The sequence below is a fragment of the Ruditapes philippinarum genome, unplaced genomic scaffold (genome assembly GCF_026571515.1).
Source record: "Ruditapes philippinarum isolate M1 unplaced genomic scaffold, ASM2657151v2 ctg748_1_1_1_1, whole genome shotgun sequence".
Classification (NCBI taxonomy): Eukaryota; Metazoa; Mollusca; class Bivalvia; order Venerida; family Veneridae; genus Ruditapes; species Ruditapes philippinarum.
In genome coordinates, this window is record NW_026867085.1 from 79,565 (window position 1) to 98,421 (window position 18,857).

At 32.3% G+C, this 18,857-nt stretch overlaps 1 protein-coding gene across 1 annotated transcript; it reads right to left on the reverse strand.

The window, feature by feature from the left end:
- Nucleotides 1-1,117: 1,117 nt before the first annotated feature.
- LOC132734781 (actin-1-like) lies at nt 1,118-17,834 on the reverse strand. The gene is made up of 3 exons (XM_060721629.1): nt 17,625-17,834; nt 16,013-16,757; nt 1,118-2,098 (listed from the first exon to the last, which is right to left on the reverse strand). Exons 1-3 carry the CDS (start codon nt 17,748-17,750, stop codon nt 1,362-1,364), a joined length of 1,608 nt encoding a protein of 535 aa, XP_060577612.1. The 5' UTR covers nt 17,751-17,834; the 3' UTR covers nt 1,118-1,361.
- Between the last annotated feature and the right edge of the window lie 1,023 nt (nt 17,835-18,857).

Sequence of the window (18,857 nt, forward strand, 5' to 3'; positions counted from 1 at the left end):
CCGTAAAAAAAAGTCTCCGATTTGCACACCAAAAAAAACGCTGATTCGGGAGTATTTTAATTTATACGAAGTATAGAATATCTTAAACATCCTTGACGTTCTTGTGTTGATAAAAAAGAAGGTACTTCAGTTTTATAGAGTACAAGGAAAATAACTTAATATGATCAAAATGGTTATGACTTCCTGAGATAGTTAGTGCTTGCCTCTCACGTTTTATATTACAAGTCTGGCGCATTTATTTGACCCAACGCGTTTTTTTCTGGTTGTTCATGCAATACAATAAACATATGTGCATGTACTTAAAAAACTAAAATACCATATATGTTGGTCAACAGAGTATATGAATGTTTTATTGATAAAACATATCTGAGGTCAAATAAATGTGACGGTGTAGGGACTACACGACCAGTGTCTAACTATTGAATTTTCTCAACCTGAACAATAATTGCATATTGATAAAGCATTATGTACTTTAGTTGAACAGGGCGAGACTCGATAATTCCCCCATTTTTTGTCCTGGGTCACGACGGTAATTTAATCTTTCAATAATGGCAATCCTTATACAAAGTGTACTTAATACACAAAGTCGGGGCAAATTCGACAATGTCGAGCGGTTTTCAATGGGAATTCGAGATGTATGGAAATACGAGTATTGTACTAAACCTTTTCTTGGTTTCGTTCTTTTATATATCAGTGTACTATTTTAAAGCAGAAAAGACTCCGCTACAGTAAGCACAAAATGGTTACACGATGAAGTCTTCACAACTGCTAGAATGTCTTGGGGTTATGCTTGGTAGATAGTTATTTCATTTTAATATACGACCGATAAACAGTTCAACCAGTCTTGAGCAGCCCTTCAAGGAAAAGGCCAAATCGGCTGCTTAAAACGGGCGAAGTCGCAAATATGTGTCAACAATTTTTCATTATTCATCTATTTATACAGCTATAGAACAATATACCGATGTATATCTTTCAATCATTTTACCATGATATTGTCGTCTGCTAACTTGTAAGGACAATTATCTTTTTCTACACAGTACTGTCAGAGAAATTTCAAGGGAACAGGTTTTTTGAAAGCATACAACATACCATTAAGATTAAAGAAAAAACAAGCAAGTAGTTTTACAATTTTTATTTCAAAGATTTTTTACTTTTTTTTCATAGAAAAATAACCTATAAAATACAGATCATAATCCGACCCATTGAGAAAGTCTCAAAGTGTAAATGTTCATATATAACAATATAAAGGATCACAAGTTTTAATACATACTATGCAGCTGAAATTAATTAAGATGATGACAAATAGTGAACACAAAAATATGCGACATAATGTAACTCTGACGTCATCAAGATTGTCCAGTTTAGAAGCATTTCCTGTGGACGATGGATGGTCCTGCCTCGTCGTATTCCTGTTTGCTGATCCACATCTGCTGGAAAGTGGATAGAGAAGCAAGGATAGAGCCACCGATCCATACAGAGTATTTCCTCTCTGGTGGAGCAATAATTTTGATCTTCATGGTTGATGGAGCCAGGGCAGTGATTTCTTTCTGCATTCTGTCGGCAATACCTGGGTACATAGTTGAACCACCAGATAACACGGTGTTAGCATACAAGTCTTTACGGATATCAACATCACACTTCATAATACTGTTGTATGTTGTTTCATGGATACCAGCAGATTCCATACCAAGGAAAGATGGCTGGAACATGGCCTCTGGGCAACGGAATCGTTCGTTACCAATGGTGATAACTTGACCGTCGGGAAGTTCGTAACTCTTTTCCAATGAACTAGATGATGCAGCTGTTGCCATTTCTTGTTCAAAATCCAAAGCTACATAGCACAATTTTTCTTTAATGTCTCTAACAATTTCTCTCTCAGCTGTTGTGGTGAAAGAGTAACCTCTTTCTGTCAAAATCTTCATCAAGTAATCGGTAAGATCTCTACCAGCCAAATCCAATCTCAAGATGGCGTGGGGAAGGGCGTAACCTTCATAGATGGGTACAGTGTGTGATACACCATCACCAGAGTCCATGACAATACCTGTGGTACGACCAGAGGCATACAGAGACAGCACAGCCTGGATAGCAACATACATAGCTGGGGTGTTGAAGGTCTCGAACATGATCTGGGTCATCTTTTCACGGTTAGCCTTTGGATTGAGTGGGGCTTCTGTGAGCAAGACTGGGTGTTCTTCTGGGGCAACACGAAGTTCATTGTAGAAAGTATGATGCCAGATTTTTTCCATATCATCCCAGTTGGTGACAATACCGTGTTCAATTGGGTATTTCAGAGTTAGGATACCTCTCTTGCTCTGGGCTTCATCACCGACATAGCTGTCCTTCTGTCCCATACCAACCATCACACCCTGAAGAAGATAATAAAACGGTACAAGAGAATGTTTTTTAAATTATTTCATTTTCATTTTTTTAAAGGCGATATAGATAATACGACATTGTGTCGTGGGAAAAGGCCTAGACGCTCATTCTCAATAAAACACAGCATTTGATGTTCCACTGGGTAGCTCTTATACGAAGGTTTTTCTTGAGGTCAAAATGTCGTTAGAAAGGTGGCTGCCACTTTGTCTAATAGGGACACTCTCAGTTTTACATTTCTATCTGTAATTTTTCTTTTACAAGTACCATTAATGCCCTAAAATGTAACATACGTTACTGTCGCCACCTAGAATTTTCAACTTTGAAATTGGTTTCAGAAAAATAAGTTCCAGAATAAACGAAACATGTGCAATTAGTCATTGCTGTGTGTATATGCACTTTGATTATTGTAAAAATTATATTTGACTGTTAAAATCTCATTGGTATAATGGAATGATCAAATGTCGCCAAATGCATATAAATAAATAGTGACAAACCTAAAACAATAAGAAGTGAACCCCAATTACATAATTGAATCGATGCAATGCTTAATAAACAGCATATATATAATTATAAGTAAAAATAAGCTTGCAGCCTCTCAAATATCATTCTATTTTCGGAAATTTCATTTTTTATTCAAATCTTTTCAACAGCACTTTAAAAAGAAAACATACGTTACCATTATTTAAGAGCCAAATCCATTCAAAGAAGATCCAAACAAGAATGAAAATTAACATGTGTGTTACTCTGATATTTAACCACAAATTATGGCGGCTTAAACAGTCTTGCGTCATTTTTAACCCACTTTTCAATGTAAAAAATGAAAACATACGTTACAGAAACATACGTTATCAACTGTTTAAAGTAAGTTTATCAAAAGGGAAATTGAACAGTCAGAAAGCACGTATAACGTCAACATTAAGTTCTATTGACATTAGTAAGTAAATTTTGTTAACTTTGGTCGTGTTTTACTTTGTTTAAGTAACCCACAGTGAAACAAACGTTACTTTTATCAAACAGACTTTATATTGTTTTACACACATGCATATATAAAAACATAAAAATCGCATTTTTATGACAATAGAATGATGTGCATTTGATATCTAAATAAAAAAAAGTCGATTTTACATGTAAGTTTAAATTCCGTGATAAAGTTCATTAAATAAGCGAGTGTGAAACATACGTTAGCTCCAACTTACAATTCAACAATTTTTTGAAATTAAAGATAAAGTTGGGATAAGCATGCCTGTTATTAACGGTTACCTTGTATTAGATGTAGAAGACAACAAAATTGTTTTTACAAAGGAAAGATATGTTAATAATATGTTGATGTACCAGCAGAAATGTTAAAAATATATTACAAGATATTGATGTTCTCAGCAACAACTAATTCGTTTCTGCAAAGAGCTTACTGGCCGTATTTCATTCTATATATAATAATGTTAAAATAATATCCATACATATAAATTATTATTTTACAAAAAGTAAAATTGTTTTCTCAATATTTACTTGCATTTGAATAAAATGAAACATACGTGACACCCTATATGGGGATAAATATTCGAACTGTTTAGTACTAAAATTTTCCAAAATATTAAAAAAGTGGAAAGTTGGATATTTTGAAGAAAAAAAAATGAAAATACAAAATTTGTGTATGCATTCGACCTCTCATATATTATATTATTGATATATATCCTTGAATGAAGGCATAAAATAATTATTTTCAAAAATTGACTTTTTTTTGCTTTCTACGAATATTTCGAACTTTGAAAAATTGACTGAAAATTAGCAAGGTACCCCAACTTCTTTGAATTTTCCTGGGTTTAGAAGTCCCTCTAGATAGAAATTTACAGATTTTGATATATTTTACAGACATTTGTTATTAATATGCAGGCCAATACTATACTTTATCTAGAATCTGAAATCTACGTTTACGGAAGAAATACAGTGTCATTACACGAAATAAATGCCATCCTGTTATAGTACATAGTTCTTGTTCAAAATATTTCTGGCAAACTTGCAAAACTACCCTAAACTTTTACTTCAGCGATAAAAAATGACACAATGACAACATCAAATTTTTAATATTTTTCAACCACAAATGCTTTATTTTATTGAGAATGGGCGTAGAGTCGTTCGCTGTCTTGATTAGTCAGATATTGGCATGCGCCCAAGGCAACCGGCAACATGTAAATGAGGGCCGCTTATATGGATAAATAAAATTTATATGAATGAAAAATCTATACTTAATCAAATTGATATAAAATTTATATTATTTACGTGTCTTTTCAAAGCAGTATCATATGAAAGTGTATAAGGCAGACATATAAGTATTTATCGTTCCGACATCAAGGTGTGGCATATATTAAAAATCAATTTTAAAAAGCTTGAAATCATTTTTTTTAAAGGGGCGTGTCTTTTTTGAAAGGGCAAAACAAAAATGTTTTTGGGGGCGTTTTGTTTTTTAAATTTTAATGAAAATAGGGGGAAAAAGAACTTAAAAATTTTAAAAAATTTGTTTAAAAAATTTTACTAAACCGTGCCCGGGGGTTCCCAATTGAGGGGAAAAACGGCCCCTTGGGGGATCATCTCCGGGAAATTCCCCCCCCCGTTTGGGACATACCCGATTTCCCTTGTGATAAAAAAGAGCGGGTACCCCCCCTTTTACACTTTTTAATTTTTATAAGATATTTTCCCACAAAAAAAAGTGTTTTATTTCAAAATTTAAAAATAAAATGATCGTTTCACCGTCAACCGTTATTTTATATTTTTGCGATCAATATACCCCTTATCATTTTACTTTCGCAGTGCGATTCATTTTTTTACCATATTTTGGGATAGCTGGAAAAAAGCGTCGGTCTCCAAATTGTTAAAGTGATTTAAAATTTTACGGGGGAGGTAGGACTACACATGTATAAAATTAAAAAAGAAATGAGTGTGATGATGAAACTTTAATGGTACAGGGATTTTTAGAAACGTAAAAAAATTTAATTAGGCGGGGGTTTTTGGGGGTATATGATGCTTTGAACGAAAAAATTTTTATGATAAAATTTTATAAGAATCCTTAAAATGACTAAATTTGTCAAATTTTTCATAGAAAGAAAACAATATGTGTTATTTTTTTAGCAATTTATGATATTAAAGATAACAATGTAGGGCCCATCATAGGATGGCACTTTTACCCAAAATGTTTTAATGTTTTGGAAAACGCAAAATTCAAAAGAAACGTTTGAAATGCTTTTTAACTTTTTACACATTTTCATATTTCATTTTTTGTTTTAACAAACCATTTTTAAACTATTTTATTCAGCTATGGTTAAATTTTTTGCCCTTTTTTCTGACTTTAAAATGTTTAAAAAACAAAAAAGGGATATATTTAAAATTTTTTTCGAAAATGTTGTGGGAAATGGGATGTGTAAAATATGTATTGTGGCGATATTTTATATTAAAACAAAGAACCATGCTAATTTTGACATTCACAGCAAACGCAGATATCACTGTAGGCCTATTTATTAAATTAATCAGGAAGATAAAACCGAATAACTATACTGTATATTGCCACTAAGTTAAAAAAAACCCGGGAAAATTTTTTTCCCCTTGAAAAAGCGGAAAAATTAAAGGCCAAAATCCCAATTGTACGTTCGAAGTTTGTTTTCGAAAATATAATTTTGTACTGAAGATTTTTGGACTCGCGGGGAAAATATTTGACCCTGACCGGGGATTTTGTTTTTGTTTGGGGTTTTTTATGTTTTATGAGCTATTGTTGAATAACTGACAGTCTATCATAGACCAAAAAATTATTAAAAAAGTTATTAAATCTGCCCCAAATTAAATTTGGGGCTGGGTTTTAAAAGCCCAAATTTTTTAGATTACAAACGTTTGGGAAAAAGGTTTTAATGATTAATATGTTCGAAAAGTATGAAAAAAATACGATTTTTGTCGAAGTAACGTTATTTTGATACTTTATGGGACGTACAAATTTGACAGCCGGGTGTATTTGGTATTTGAACAGCCCTAGATCTAATAAATTCATCTTGGCAAAATAAATATTTGACATTTAAAGAAATTTTTAAAAATTGTCTTGCATTTTTTCATTAAAGGAAAAAATAAAAAAGATCAAAACAGGGGTGTTTCTATAGAGTATATTAGTAAAATTTTGGGGTTAACCAAAGTATAGAATTTTTTCTTTTTTTTTTTTTTTTTTTTGGAATTGGGGTTTTACACAAAAATTTAATTTCCCCTTATTTTAAACCAAACTTTAGAATATTCAGATGAAACTTTTATACAAAAATGGATCGGGGAAATTAAAATTTTTTTCCCGGCCACTGAAACAGGTTTTTTAAAATATAGAAGCTGTGCAAAAAACCTTAAAAAAACTTATCGGCAAATTTGCGGAATTTTTAATTTTTTTTTTAAAACCATGTGTATGTTCAGGGGCATTGCCATGCTTTAAAAAATGAAAACTTTAAATTTTTACAACTATTATTAAAATTTTAATAAAATTATTTTATTGTTGTTTAATAAAATTTTAATTAATTTCTAAATTTGGCCCCAAACTTTGCAGCTTTTTTTTTTGGGAACGGTCCATTTTTAAAATTTTTTGGGGGTTTTTAAGGGGCTTGTGCGTCTGACCATGCACGGGGCCCAAAAACTTTTTAAACAAAATTTCGAAAGGGTTAACATACATGTATTCAGTTTTAAACATCAAATTATTTTAAAACATTTTGAAAAATTTCAAAGAAAACGTATTCAAACTTTTTTTTCTCTAATATTTCATGACGAAAAACCGCTTGTAGCTGTTTAAACTAAAACCCAAACCATGAGTTCTATAGCTGCATACTAATGATGAATTTTTTCAACGGTATGCATTTTTCAGTTCAATCCTAATTCATGAGAAAATAGTATTGTTTGAAGGGGTTAATCAAGGATAGTCTATCTTTACGATAAATATGTATCATTCGGTGGTATTTAGACAAGTTCGCCTTTATCAGGTGTAATGTTTACATATTTGTCCGCCTAGATTACTTCGTTGACAATTTTGGTTAAAAAAAATTTACTTCCTTTTCTTAAACTTTTAATTTGGGAAAAATTTTGGTTGAAAAATGACCCCGGGGTACACTGTCAAAACTAAACGTTCATTGGAGGGCGTGGTCATAGCTATATATACTATATATTTAAATTACCATTACACGTAAAAATGCCCATATATGTTCAGTGCTAAGTTGACCCAGGTTGACATATTGATTAGTTTATTTGCATTTATTTATTACATACCTATCATTAACTTTAAAGGTATTGTTTACTCTATTTTACAAACCTTTTATGGTCATATACCCTCTCCCGATCCATACTTCACATTTTATATCTGACACCTACGTAATTCTCAACAACACCCTCTTGCCAAAATTCAGCGGCGAAATCCTACCTTAAAAGGTAAGTTACGAAACAAAAATGCACTTTAATTAAATTACCTTTTTTGGTTTTCCATGTTGAGGGTTTAATAAGGAATGCATGTTAACCAATTTTTTGGGTTTTCAATTTTACCAAAAAACAGAATATATCTTTTAAAAAATTTGTTTTAATATCAGTGAAAATTTTAGCCCCAAAGACATTGTTAAATTTTTTTTAAATATGAATTACCTTCCACACCCCGGGATCAAAAATTTAAACCCATTTAAAAAGTAATAGAGACCCCCTTCGTTTCCCAAATTTCCGGGTTTTTGGTTTATAGAATTTTTTCCTAAAAATTTTATTGCCTCCCTAAAAAATTGGGGCAAAATTATTATTTTTAAATTTTTTTCCCCGGGTTATATGGCCCCCTATATAAACGTTATTTTGGGAAAATTATTTTAACCCGGGGCCAAATAAGCGAGCGTTATTTGGGCAAAAAAACCGTTTATAAACGCCCAAATATAACCTTTCAGGAATATATATCCACAAAATTTATAATAAAAGAAAAGAGAAAAAAGTTTTTATATAAATCGCCCAGCAGCCGTGAAACATAAAACTATTATAAAAACTTATAAAAAGAACGTTTACAAACTTTAAAATCAAAAAAAAATTAAGGGTGATAAAAGGGGCCCAAACATTGTTTAAATTAAAACAAAAATTTAAGGAATTTATTTTAAACTTTTGAAATTTTAATCAATTACATTTTTATACTATTTGAACATCGCCCTTAACATATAACATTAAATTAAAGAGAAAAATAGTCATTGAGGAAAGGAAAGTTTTAATTCAGAAAAATGTATTTTCATTTAAAGGGGGAAATTTTTTTTATTTTGACACGATTTTTAAAAGGGTTTTTAGTTATCTTGATAAATTTTTTTTATAATTAAAATTTAATTCGATATGACTTATATGATGGGGATCCCCCAAAACTCTTATGAAAAAAAACAGAATAGTTTTTTGCAAAATTAAAGATCAAACCAAAAATAGCTTACATATGTGAAAAGAGGTTTCGAAGACTACATATATGTATCCGATTTTAGATATTTTAACTCTTTTTTTTATATAATATCGGCAATTTAACATTTTTGATCTTTTAATGACTTTTATCAGGAATCAATCCCCTTGTGTGGCGACCCAAAAACTGAATCATTTCCATAACTCGTAAACACTCTAAAACGTAATCTTTTAAAGGTGCAGTGCAGAAAAAAAACACACACACGCACATTCAAAATATATTTTTAAAACCTTAATCCATGGAAAGGAAGGATATGAATTTGTAAACAGTTTTTATTTATCTCTCAACCTGTTCAATAGTTGTACAATTCATTCAGTTGTATCAAGGTAGGTCATAAATTTAGTGCAGCCGACATAATTTCGTAGGGACTAGCTTAATATACGCCTACTACTGTATATAGATCTTCGTTTAAGATTTTTCTAAACAAGTAATTTAAAACAAATTAGCCCTTTATGAAAATTTAAAGTATCAATTTTCCCGGTTTTAAGAATTTAAATTAACCAAGGGTATTTTTTCACAACGGAAAAAAAGGCATACTTTTATTAAACAAGCCTAACAAAACACATGAAAAGGGGGATTAAAAAGGGGAATCCGGGGAAAGGTTTTTACATAAAAGTAAATTTTTTGGGGGTAATTACCAAAAATTAAAAACTTAAATTAAAAGGGAAAATTTTTATTAGGTTTTTTTTTGAAAGAAGGGGATGATTTTTTAAAATTTTAAAAAAATTTTTTTTTTAATGATGTGGGGTAAAAAAAATGAAAAAACCTAACTTATTTTGTGCGCAAAATATTAAAAAAATTTGATTGAAAGGAAATATTTTTTTAATTTTCAAAAACATGTACTCATCAATAAAAGGGCCCCCTTTAAAGCATTTTTTTTTGAAAAACCCCGAAACGAGGAAGTGCGTGGTTTTCCCCAAAGTTTGGACTTTTCTCGTCTATTTTGGCGTTTATTCGGGTTTCATTTAAAATTTTTTTTCGTTTATGCTTTCCCCTTTTTTTTTTTCCCAAGAAATGACCAGGGCCCTCCTTGCTTTCAGTTTTTTTAAAATTTAAACCTTAATAACGCATATTTAAAAAATGCGCCCGTGACATCTATTTTTAAATTTAAAAAAGGACTTTTGGGGCACCAAAAACATTGCCCAAACGAAATTTAAAAAATTGAGATGAATGACCGGTTATCACAAACCCAAAATAATGGGTTTTCCCAAAAAAAAGAAACAAACCCCCCGGTTTTGGAAAAATTTTATCAAAGCCAAAGGGCCCTGCGTCCCCTTTTTCCCGTTTCCTTTTTAAAATTTTAAGGGGTTTAAGCCCAACAAAAATTTTTGGGAAAAATTAAAAACTCCAAAGGGTTTTTTTGACAAGACAGGGCCCGAAAAAAATTTAATTTTGAATCAGTAACTTTGGGGAAATTTTCAGGCCACTCCCTTTTTTTTTTTTCAAAAAAAAAAACATTTTTTTTGTCCAAAAAAGAAAAAAAACAAAAGTGGGAAAAACGTTTAAAAAGCTTTTCACTAAAAAAATCCATCCCCCATCAAAAAAGGCCCTTAAAATTTCAAATCGGGTTGTTTATTTAATTTGGGTTTTATTTTTTTTTTACCCTTTGCAAATTTGTTCCCTTTTAAAGTTTCCTTATTAAGAATTTTTTAAAAAAATTTTTTATCCCCTGGGGCTCCCCAAATTTTAAAAACAAAATTTTTGGGGGCTTATTAAATTTGATAATATTGGGAGTGAAAAGGGTTCAAAAGGGTAGGATATATTTATATATGCTTATGTTGCAATTGTTTTTGGGTTATGTTTAAATTTTTTAATCAATCGGGGAAATAAAAACCACAGAGAAAAAAAATTTTTTCCCCGGGGAAAATCAACAAATTTTGACTTTTTATAATTTATAAAGGGGAAAAAACTCTGAAATCATATAATTGTGTTTTTTTTAAAACTAAAAAAAATCTGCACGTCGATTCTTTTTGTCCCTTACAATATTATCAGAAACATTAAATTTCCCATTTATAATATAACTATAAACTACAGAATTGAACAATGTTGCAATTGGGAAATGGGTGAATAAATTTTATTGTTAAAGCCTTAAATTTTTTGGGGTGGTTTCCCCTTTTTTTCAAAAAAGACCCCGAAACCCTTTTTGGTAATTTTTTGGAAAGGGCTATCATAAAAAAGGGGATAAAGCAAAAGGGGAAAGTTTAGGAAAATTTGGTTTGCCCAGGGAATTTTGATCCCTTACCCTTTTAATTTTGGCCCAAATTTTAGCCAATTTTGGCCCGGGGAAATGGGGGAAATTTTTAAAAAAAACATTCCATGAATCAAAAACCCGATTCACCCCCATTCTGACCAAATTCTAACAAAGTTTAAAATGGAGCTTTATTTAAGTAGATATTAATTTTACCCCGGTTTTTTGTAAAATAAGGGATTTAAATTAAGGGACAGGTATTTTAGTAAAGTTTTTGTTCATAACCTCAAAAATTCATTATGTTTCACATCTGTGCAAGTCATTTTAAAAAAATTAAAGGGTTTTTCAAAAAAAAAAGTTAAAAGAAAGGTTCGGTCATCAAATTGGAAATGTCAATGAGGCCCCCTTTAAAATTTTTAGTCAACCCAAAATTAATTTGGGGGGCAAAGAAAAATTCCCAAAAAAAAAGAAGGAAGGCGGAAAGTTTTTTTTCCCAAAAATTTTTATTTCCTTTTTTTTTAAAAATTTTTGGTTTTTTTTTAAATTTTTTTTAAAATTGGGAATTTTTTCTTTTAAAAAAAGAGAGTATTGTTTTTAAAAGTTTAAAAAAAAGGTAGAAAGACCTTGGGGCCTTTTTACCCAAAAAAAATTTTAAAAAAAGGGTTTTAAGAAACAGAACCTTTCCCATCCCAAAAAAATGGGCAAATTTCAAAAGTTAGTTTTTAGTTTAATATTTTAAGTTAAATTTCCCCCTTTAAAAAAACTTAAATTGCCCATTAAAAAAAACTTTTAAACCCAAAAAGGGACAAACCAAACCAAAATGGGGGCAAAGCTGAAACTTTTTTACTTCTTTTTTTTCAAACACATTGAGTAAAGAAAAAGACCCAGAAAAAAACAGTTTGAAAAAAATTTTTTGGAATTTTATTTTTTGACGTTCAAGGTTTATTCAAAAGGGTTTTAAAAATCAATCCATAAAAATGTCAACTTATTGAAATTTTTTTAAAAATTTTACCTTAAAAGTAAAGGTAATTAAAAGGGAAAAGTTTCCCTGATAAATCCATGTTACAGTTAAAGGCCTTGGAGAGAGTCCTATTATGCTCTCAAAGAAGAGTCTAAAATTTAAATAGAATATGAAAATATCTGAGGTGGTATGCAAACCTAAATGTAAATTCCAAGTTGAAAAAGGGGCATTATCCTGTCAAAATGCTTCATAGAGTTACCGCCTCCTGTCTACAGATTGAAGTCATGATGGTAAACAAGTGTGCAAAGTTTCAAAGCCATATGTCAATGAACTTTAAAAATATTCCAGGTGTTACAAAAACTTGAAACGTAAATTCCAAGTTATAAAAGGGGTATAATTCTGTCAAAATGAAAATGCTTGATACAGTTACCTCCTCCTGTCTACAGGTTAGGGTAATGATGGTGAACAAGTGTGCAAATTTTCAAAATCATATGTCAATGGACTTTGAAAATATTTTAAGTATTACAAAAACTTATAACATAAATTCTAAGTAGAAAAAGGGGCATAATTCTGTCAAAATGCTTGATACAGTTATCTCTTCCAGTCTACAGGTTGGGGTTATGGTGGTGAACAAATGTGCAGTTTCAAAACCAGATGTCTATGGACTTTGAAAATATTTGAGGTATTACAAAAACGTAAGTGTTTTCGCCGACGCTCGGGTGACTACAATAGCTCTACTTATTCTTATCGAATAGTCGAGCTAAAGATTTGGCCAACTGTTGCGAATTTCACTAATTTGACTTTGAAAGCCATTAATGGTCATTATTTATTTGGTATTCGCCTAAGGATTATTGAGTCTAGCATTCACAAATAACAAAAGTTAGAGCCATTTATACCACTGAATGTTAAATATTTTTGGATGGCAACGGCAACAGGGCTATAGCAATAGCTCTTTTTTTTTTTTAAAAAGTAGAGCTAAAAATTAAGTAATAGGTCATTTTGTCTTTCACCTAAAGTGAGTAGAACAGGTAGATGTCATCAAGGTGTATCTGCATACAAAAGTTTTTCTGTAAAGTTATTGGCCAGTACAGGTCCTAGTGACCATAACCTTTGAATCGGTGTGCAGTCAATGACTTTCAGATATTGAATTTATTAGCCCGAATTTCAGTTTTGAATTTATTCTACCAATTACTTAACTAAATTTTCTTAAAATTTTCACTGGCCCAAACTTATTTTCACTGGCCATGGGCCAGTGCTAAATTCGATGACCGGGTGTGGCAAGCTGAGCTTAGCTTATCAATGTACATGAACAATATTTCAAGTACTTTAGTCCATATAACAAATTAAATAGCTAGTTTCATGTTTTGTAATTTAAGGTCAGTGACATGCCCTTTTGACCTGAAAACCAGTGTAGCAGGTTGAACTCGGTCTCAACAGGGTGCATCTTCATACTTATTCTACCAAATAGATTCTTAAATAAAGAGAACTTAATTAGACTATTTTGAAATGATCGATGTTAAGTTAACCTTAAATTTCAGCTAAATGTTCTTAGTGGGAAAGCAGTTAACAACTTGGAAATTTCATTTCAGCAAGAGGTCGGATATCAATTTACAAGGATCAATGCATAAATTAAAGCTCGAGAGGTAGAATTAGGTAACTAAACAAAATTAGGTCAAGTATGAATGTAGTGCAAGGCCAGAACATTAAAACCATTACATTGTTCAGCATGTTGCCTTAATATGTACAATGTACTTGGTTGCTTTGATCTTTTGATGTGAACAATTGAGAGGATTCTAAACTTTTAAATCATTTAAAATGAAGGAACTGGTCATAAACAAGAGGGCCATAATGGCCCTGAAGTCACTCACCTATATATAGGCCCCCCCGGAGCAGGGCCAGTTTAAACCCCAGGGCTTTATTTTTGAACAAACTTAGTAGACACCCATTAGAAGATGTTTCATGCTAAACATCTAAGGTCTAGCTCGTTGGGTTTTTTAAAAGATTTTTTAAGTTTTTTCTTAACACATATATTTAAAAACAATGACACCCCTGGGGCAGGGCCAGTTTTGACCCAAAGGCTTTTATTTGAACAATCTTTGTAGATACTTACTAGAAGATGTTTCATGCTTTATATCTACACTCTAGCTATTCGGGTTTTTTCAAAGAAGATTTTTAAGTTTTTGCTATACACATATAAGGAAAATCAATGTCCCCCGGGGCAGGGCCAATTTTGACCCCAGGGCTCTTATTTGAATAAACTTGGTAGACATCCATTAGAACATGTTCCATGCTAAATATCTTAGCTCTAGCTCTTTGGGTTCTTTAAAAGAAGATTTTTAAGTTTTTACTATATTCATACAGGGAAAATCAATGACCCCCTGGGGCGGGGCCAATTTTGACCCCAGGGCTTTTATTTGACCAAACTTGGTAGACACCCATTAGAAGATGTTTAATGCTAAATATCTTAGCTCTAGCTCTTTGGGTTCTTTAAAAGAAGATTTTTTTTAAAGTTTTTACTATATGCATATAGGAAAAATCAATGACCCCCTGGGGCATGGCCAATTTTGACCCCAGGGCTTTTATTTGAACAAACTTGGTAGACACCCATTAGAAGATGTTTCATGCTAAATATCTTAGCTCTAGCTCTTTGGGTTCTTTAAAAGAAGTTTTTTTTAAGTTTTTACAATATACATATAGGGAAAATCAATGACCCCCTGGGGCGGGGTTAATTTTGACCCCAGGGCTTTTATTTAAACAAACTTGGTAGACACTCACTAGAAGATGTTTTATGCCAAATATCTAAGCTCTAGCTCTTTGGGTTTTTTTTAGAAGAAGATATTTAAAGTTTTTTCTTTTGGTTGCCATGGCAACCAGAGTTCTGCATGGAATGGAATTCTTTGAACAACTTTGTTAAGGCTTCACACAAGGAACATCCCTGTGAAGTTTCATTATGATCTGCCTTATGGTTTCAGAGAGGTCGTTTTAAAAGTGTGAATGGACAACGGACGACAGACGAAGAGTGATCCTAATAGCTCACCCTGAGCATATGCTAAGGTGAGCTAAAAAACATTTGAATATTTACTTTTGTTCATGAGTTTTGTTAAAACAAAAATGGAACGGCCTATGTTAAGATGGAACATGTTTCGAAATAATCTTCGAGAACTGTGCTAAAACTCGGTCAGTCCGAGTTTCAAGCACAGTTTTGTTATTTTGTCATTTTTTCCGCTTGAAATAAAGAGATTAACAACTTAAATATTATGGACTTTAAATAAGGAATATTTTTTTGATGCACATTTCTTGAAGATTCTTATGAAATATAAAGTTGAACATATGGTCAACATTAACGTAACACTTGAATTTTCAGTTCCATTTTTTCTTTATATACAAGACCAAAGTAACATTTACATGTTGACATTGGCTTTAATTGATGTACATGTATACAAATTTGTAGAAAAAGAGCAATAATTTTATCTCTTTTAATGAAATTGGTAATCTTTTTCATAGGCATAAAGGCAACTTTAAATCTGTCCTTAAAGACAACATTGCAGCAAATCCAGTAAATAAAAACATGAACAGTTAAACAGATGGCATGTACAGTCTTTTGGCAGCACCAATTCCTCCAAACCCGTATGTCAGATCGCTACATCAGCCAGTAAAAACTCCATGACTAGAAACAAGTAATTTTCCTTTGATGAACACAAAAATGCGTGGCACAATGGAAAGTTAAAAGATAACTGATTTAACTTTAGTAACTTAAGTTCAGTTTAGAAGCATTTCCTGTGGACAATGGATGGGCCAGATTCATCGTATTCCTGTTTGCTGATCCACATCTGTTGGAAAGTGGATAGAGAAGCAAGGATAGAACCACCGATCCATACAGAGTATTTTCTCTCTGGTGGAGCAATAATTTTGATCTTCATGGTTGATGGAGCTAGAGCTACAATTTCCTTTTGCATTCTGTCAGCGATACCTGGGTACATAGTTGAACCACCAGATAACACAGTGTTAGCATATAAGTCTTTACGGATATCAACATCACACTTCATAATACTGTTGTATGTTGTTTCATGGATACCAGCAGATTCCATACCAAGGAAAGATGGCTGGAACATGGCCTCTGGGCAACGGAATCGTTCGTTACCAATGGTGATAACTTGACCGTCGGGGAGTTCGTAACTCTTTTCCAATGAGCTAGATGATGCAGCTGTCTGCATTTCTTGTTCAAAATCCAAAGCTACATAGCACAATTTTTCTTTAATGTCTCTAACAATTTCTCTCTCAGCTGTTGTGGTGAAAGAGTAACCTCTTTCTGTCAAAATCTTCATCAAGTAATCGGTAAGATCTCTACCAGCCAAATCCAATCTCAAGATGGCGTGGGGAAGAGCGTAACCTTCATAGATGGGTACAGTGTGTGATACACCATCACCAGAGTCCATGACAATACCTGTGGTACGGCCAGAGGCATACAGAGACAGCACAGCCTGGATAGCAACATACATAGCTGGAGTGTTGAAGGTTTCGAACATGATCTGGGTCATCTTTTCACGGTTAGCCTTTGGATTGAGTGGGGCTTCTGTGAGCAAGACTGGGTGTTCTTCTGGGGCAACACGAAGTTCATTGTAGAAAGTATGATGCCAGATTTTTTCCATATCATCCCAGTTGGTGACAATACCGTGTTCAATAGGGTATTTCAGAGTAAGGATACCTCTCTTGCTCTGGGCTTCATCACCAACATAGCTGTCCTTCTGTCCCATGCCAACCATCACACCCTGAAGTAGATATTAAAAAAGTGTAAGAAAATGTTGTTTTTTTTTTTAATTAGCGACTTAATCCATTAGTATACAAAGTATATATTATAGGTTTAACCCCATACTTAAAAAGCAAAATTACATTATTTTTTTAATGGAGACTGTGGGTAAATCATTTCAACTATCCACATAGTAATGTAAGAATATAGAAAGGAAAATTGGAAACTTAATCATGACTCGTGTACAAGTAATAAAATTCAGATCATTCTTAGGGGTGATTTTTCAAATATAAATCACATATAAAAATCACAAATAGTGTTGAAATTGTAAAAAAAAATGATCCAAATTCAAGAAAAAAAACAATATGAAAGGCAGCTAGGGCTCTTCACACTTTTAATATCAACCTTAATGACTCTTCAATCAGTTGGGAATATTTGATTGCAGCTGCTACAGCACAATGGTACAGTGTTGTGTGTAAAGCTGATGACACCTGGTTTTCTTGCTCCAGTTTTCATAGGCAAGGAAAAAATCCCCTCCCCCAAAATGGCAGAAGAAATACTGTGACATGTAGCATATATCTAGATTCTAAATTTTCCTTAACATTTTGCTGTCAAATTGAATGAGTGCATGACAACAGAAAAGCCCATCTATTCTGTATTAGCAAATACCGGAACCACGTGTTGGACCGGCTAAATGCAAATGAGACGCAAGCCCAATGCGGCATTATGCAAATGAGGTGGCCCAGATACAAGGATATTGCAATTTCAACACGTGTTTAAATATAAAAATATCATCATTAACAATTTCACTATTTCTTAGAAACAATTCAAAGTTTAATTTCAAAACGCTTAGTTTTAAAGGTTAATTTTAAAATCAACAAGATCTAACCTGATGTCTTGGTCGACCGACGATTGAAGGAAAGACGGCTCGTGGAGCGTCGTCCCCAGCGAATCCGGCTTTACACATACCGGAGCCATTATCAATAACTAAGGCAGCTACTTCGTCGTCACACATTTTAGAAATAAAGATATTATTCCGTTTATCACAAAAGAAACGTCTTGCTCAATGGAGAAGCTTTCGGAGACTGATGCTGCTTGTCGCCTGACTACGACCGTTATATTTACGCATGCGCAAAGTATGAACATGACCATATTAGGAAACTTATTTTAGCGCTTGTATCGCCGTTCTGCGAAAAATGTCTATAAAAAGAAACCACGTGACACACGTTAAGAATATGAAAATTAAAATCATTTTTCATTCGCAAACAAAATTGGAAAAAAGCTGATCATGCGAATGATGGATCGAAATAATTGTTAACGTTAGGTCTACAAGTATTGATCAACATACTGAAAAATTTGTCATTGACACAGGTAGATCTAATAATCGTGTTTAATGTGTGTAGAATAACTTACAGTAGACTAGACATTTAATCTAGGATTCTATTTATAGATTGATTCCTAGCTAGCCCAGAAAGTTCTGATAGTTTTAGATCTATATAATCTTAGATAATCTTAATAGTATTTTTAAAAAATCTACATTTTAAACATAAACAACGTTTATATGTTTGAATGTAAAGCAATAAAAAATACAAGTCTACACACACCTTAATTTGTTACTTGTTCAGCACCGTAATATCGGATTAAATAATGCATTAATCTGCAAAAATAAATTTTAAGTAATTAATAATGTTGATTTTAATGCATAAGATTATGCTAGTAGGACGTACTTCTAAAGATCTACAAAATTTTCGCTTAAAGTAAAAATGTTATTTTTTCTTTATCTTATCTAGGCTACATCTAGATTTATAATTATTACAAGAGCTGTCGATGTTTGATACAGTTACCTCCTCCTATTTACAGGTTAGGGTAATGATTGTGAACAAGTGTGCAAAGTTTCAAAGCCATATGTCAATGAACTTTGAAAATATTTGAGGTATTACAAAAACTTTAACATAAATTCTAAGTCGAAAAAGGGGCATAATTCTGTCAAAATGCTTGATAGAGTTACCTCCTCCTGTCAACAAGTTGGGGTCATGTTGGTGAACAAGTGTGCAAAGTTTCAAAGCCATATGTCAATGGACTTGGAAAATATCTAAGGTATTACAAAAACTCTAACATAAAT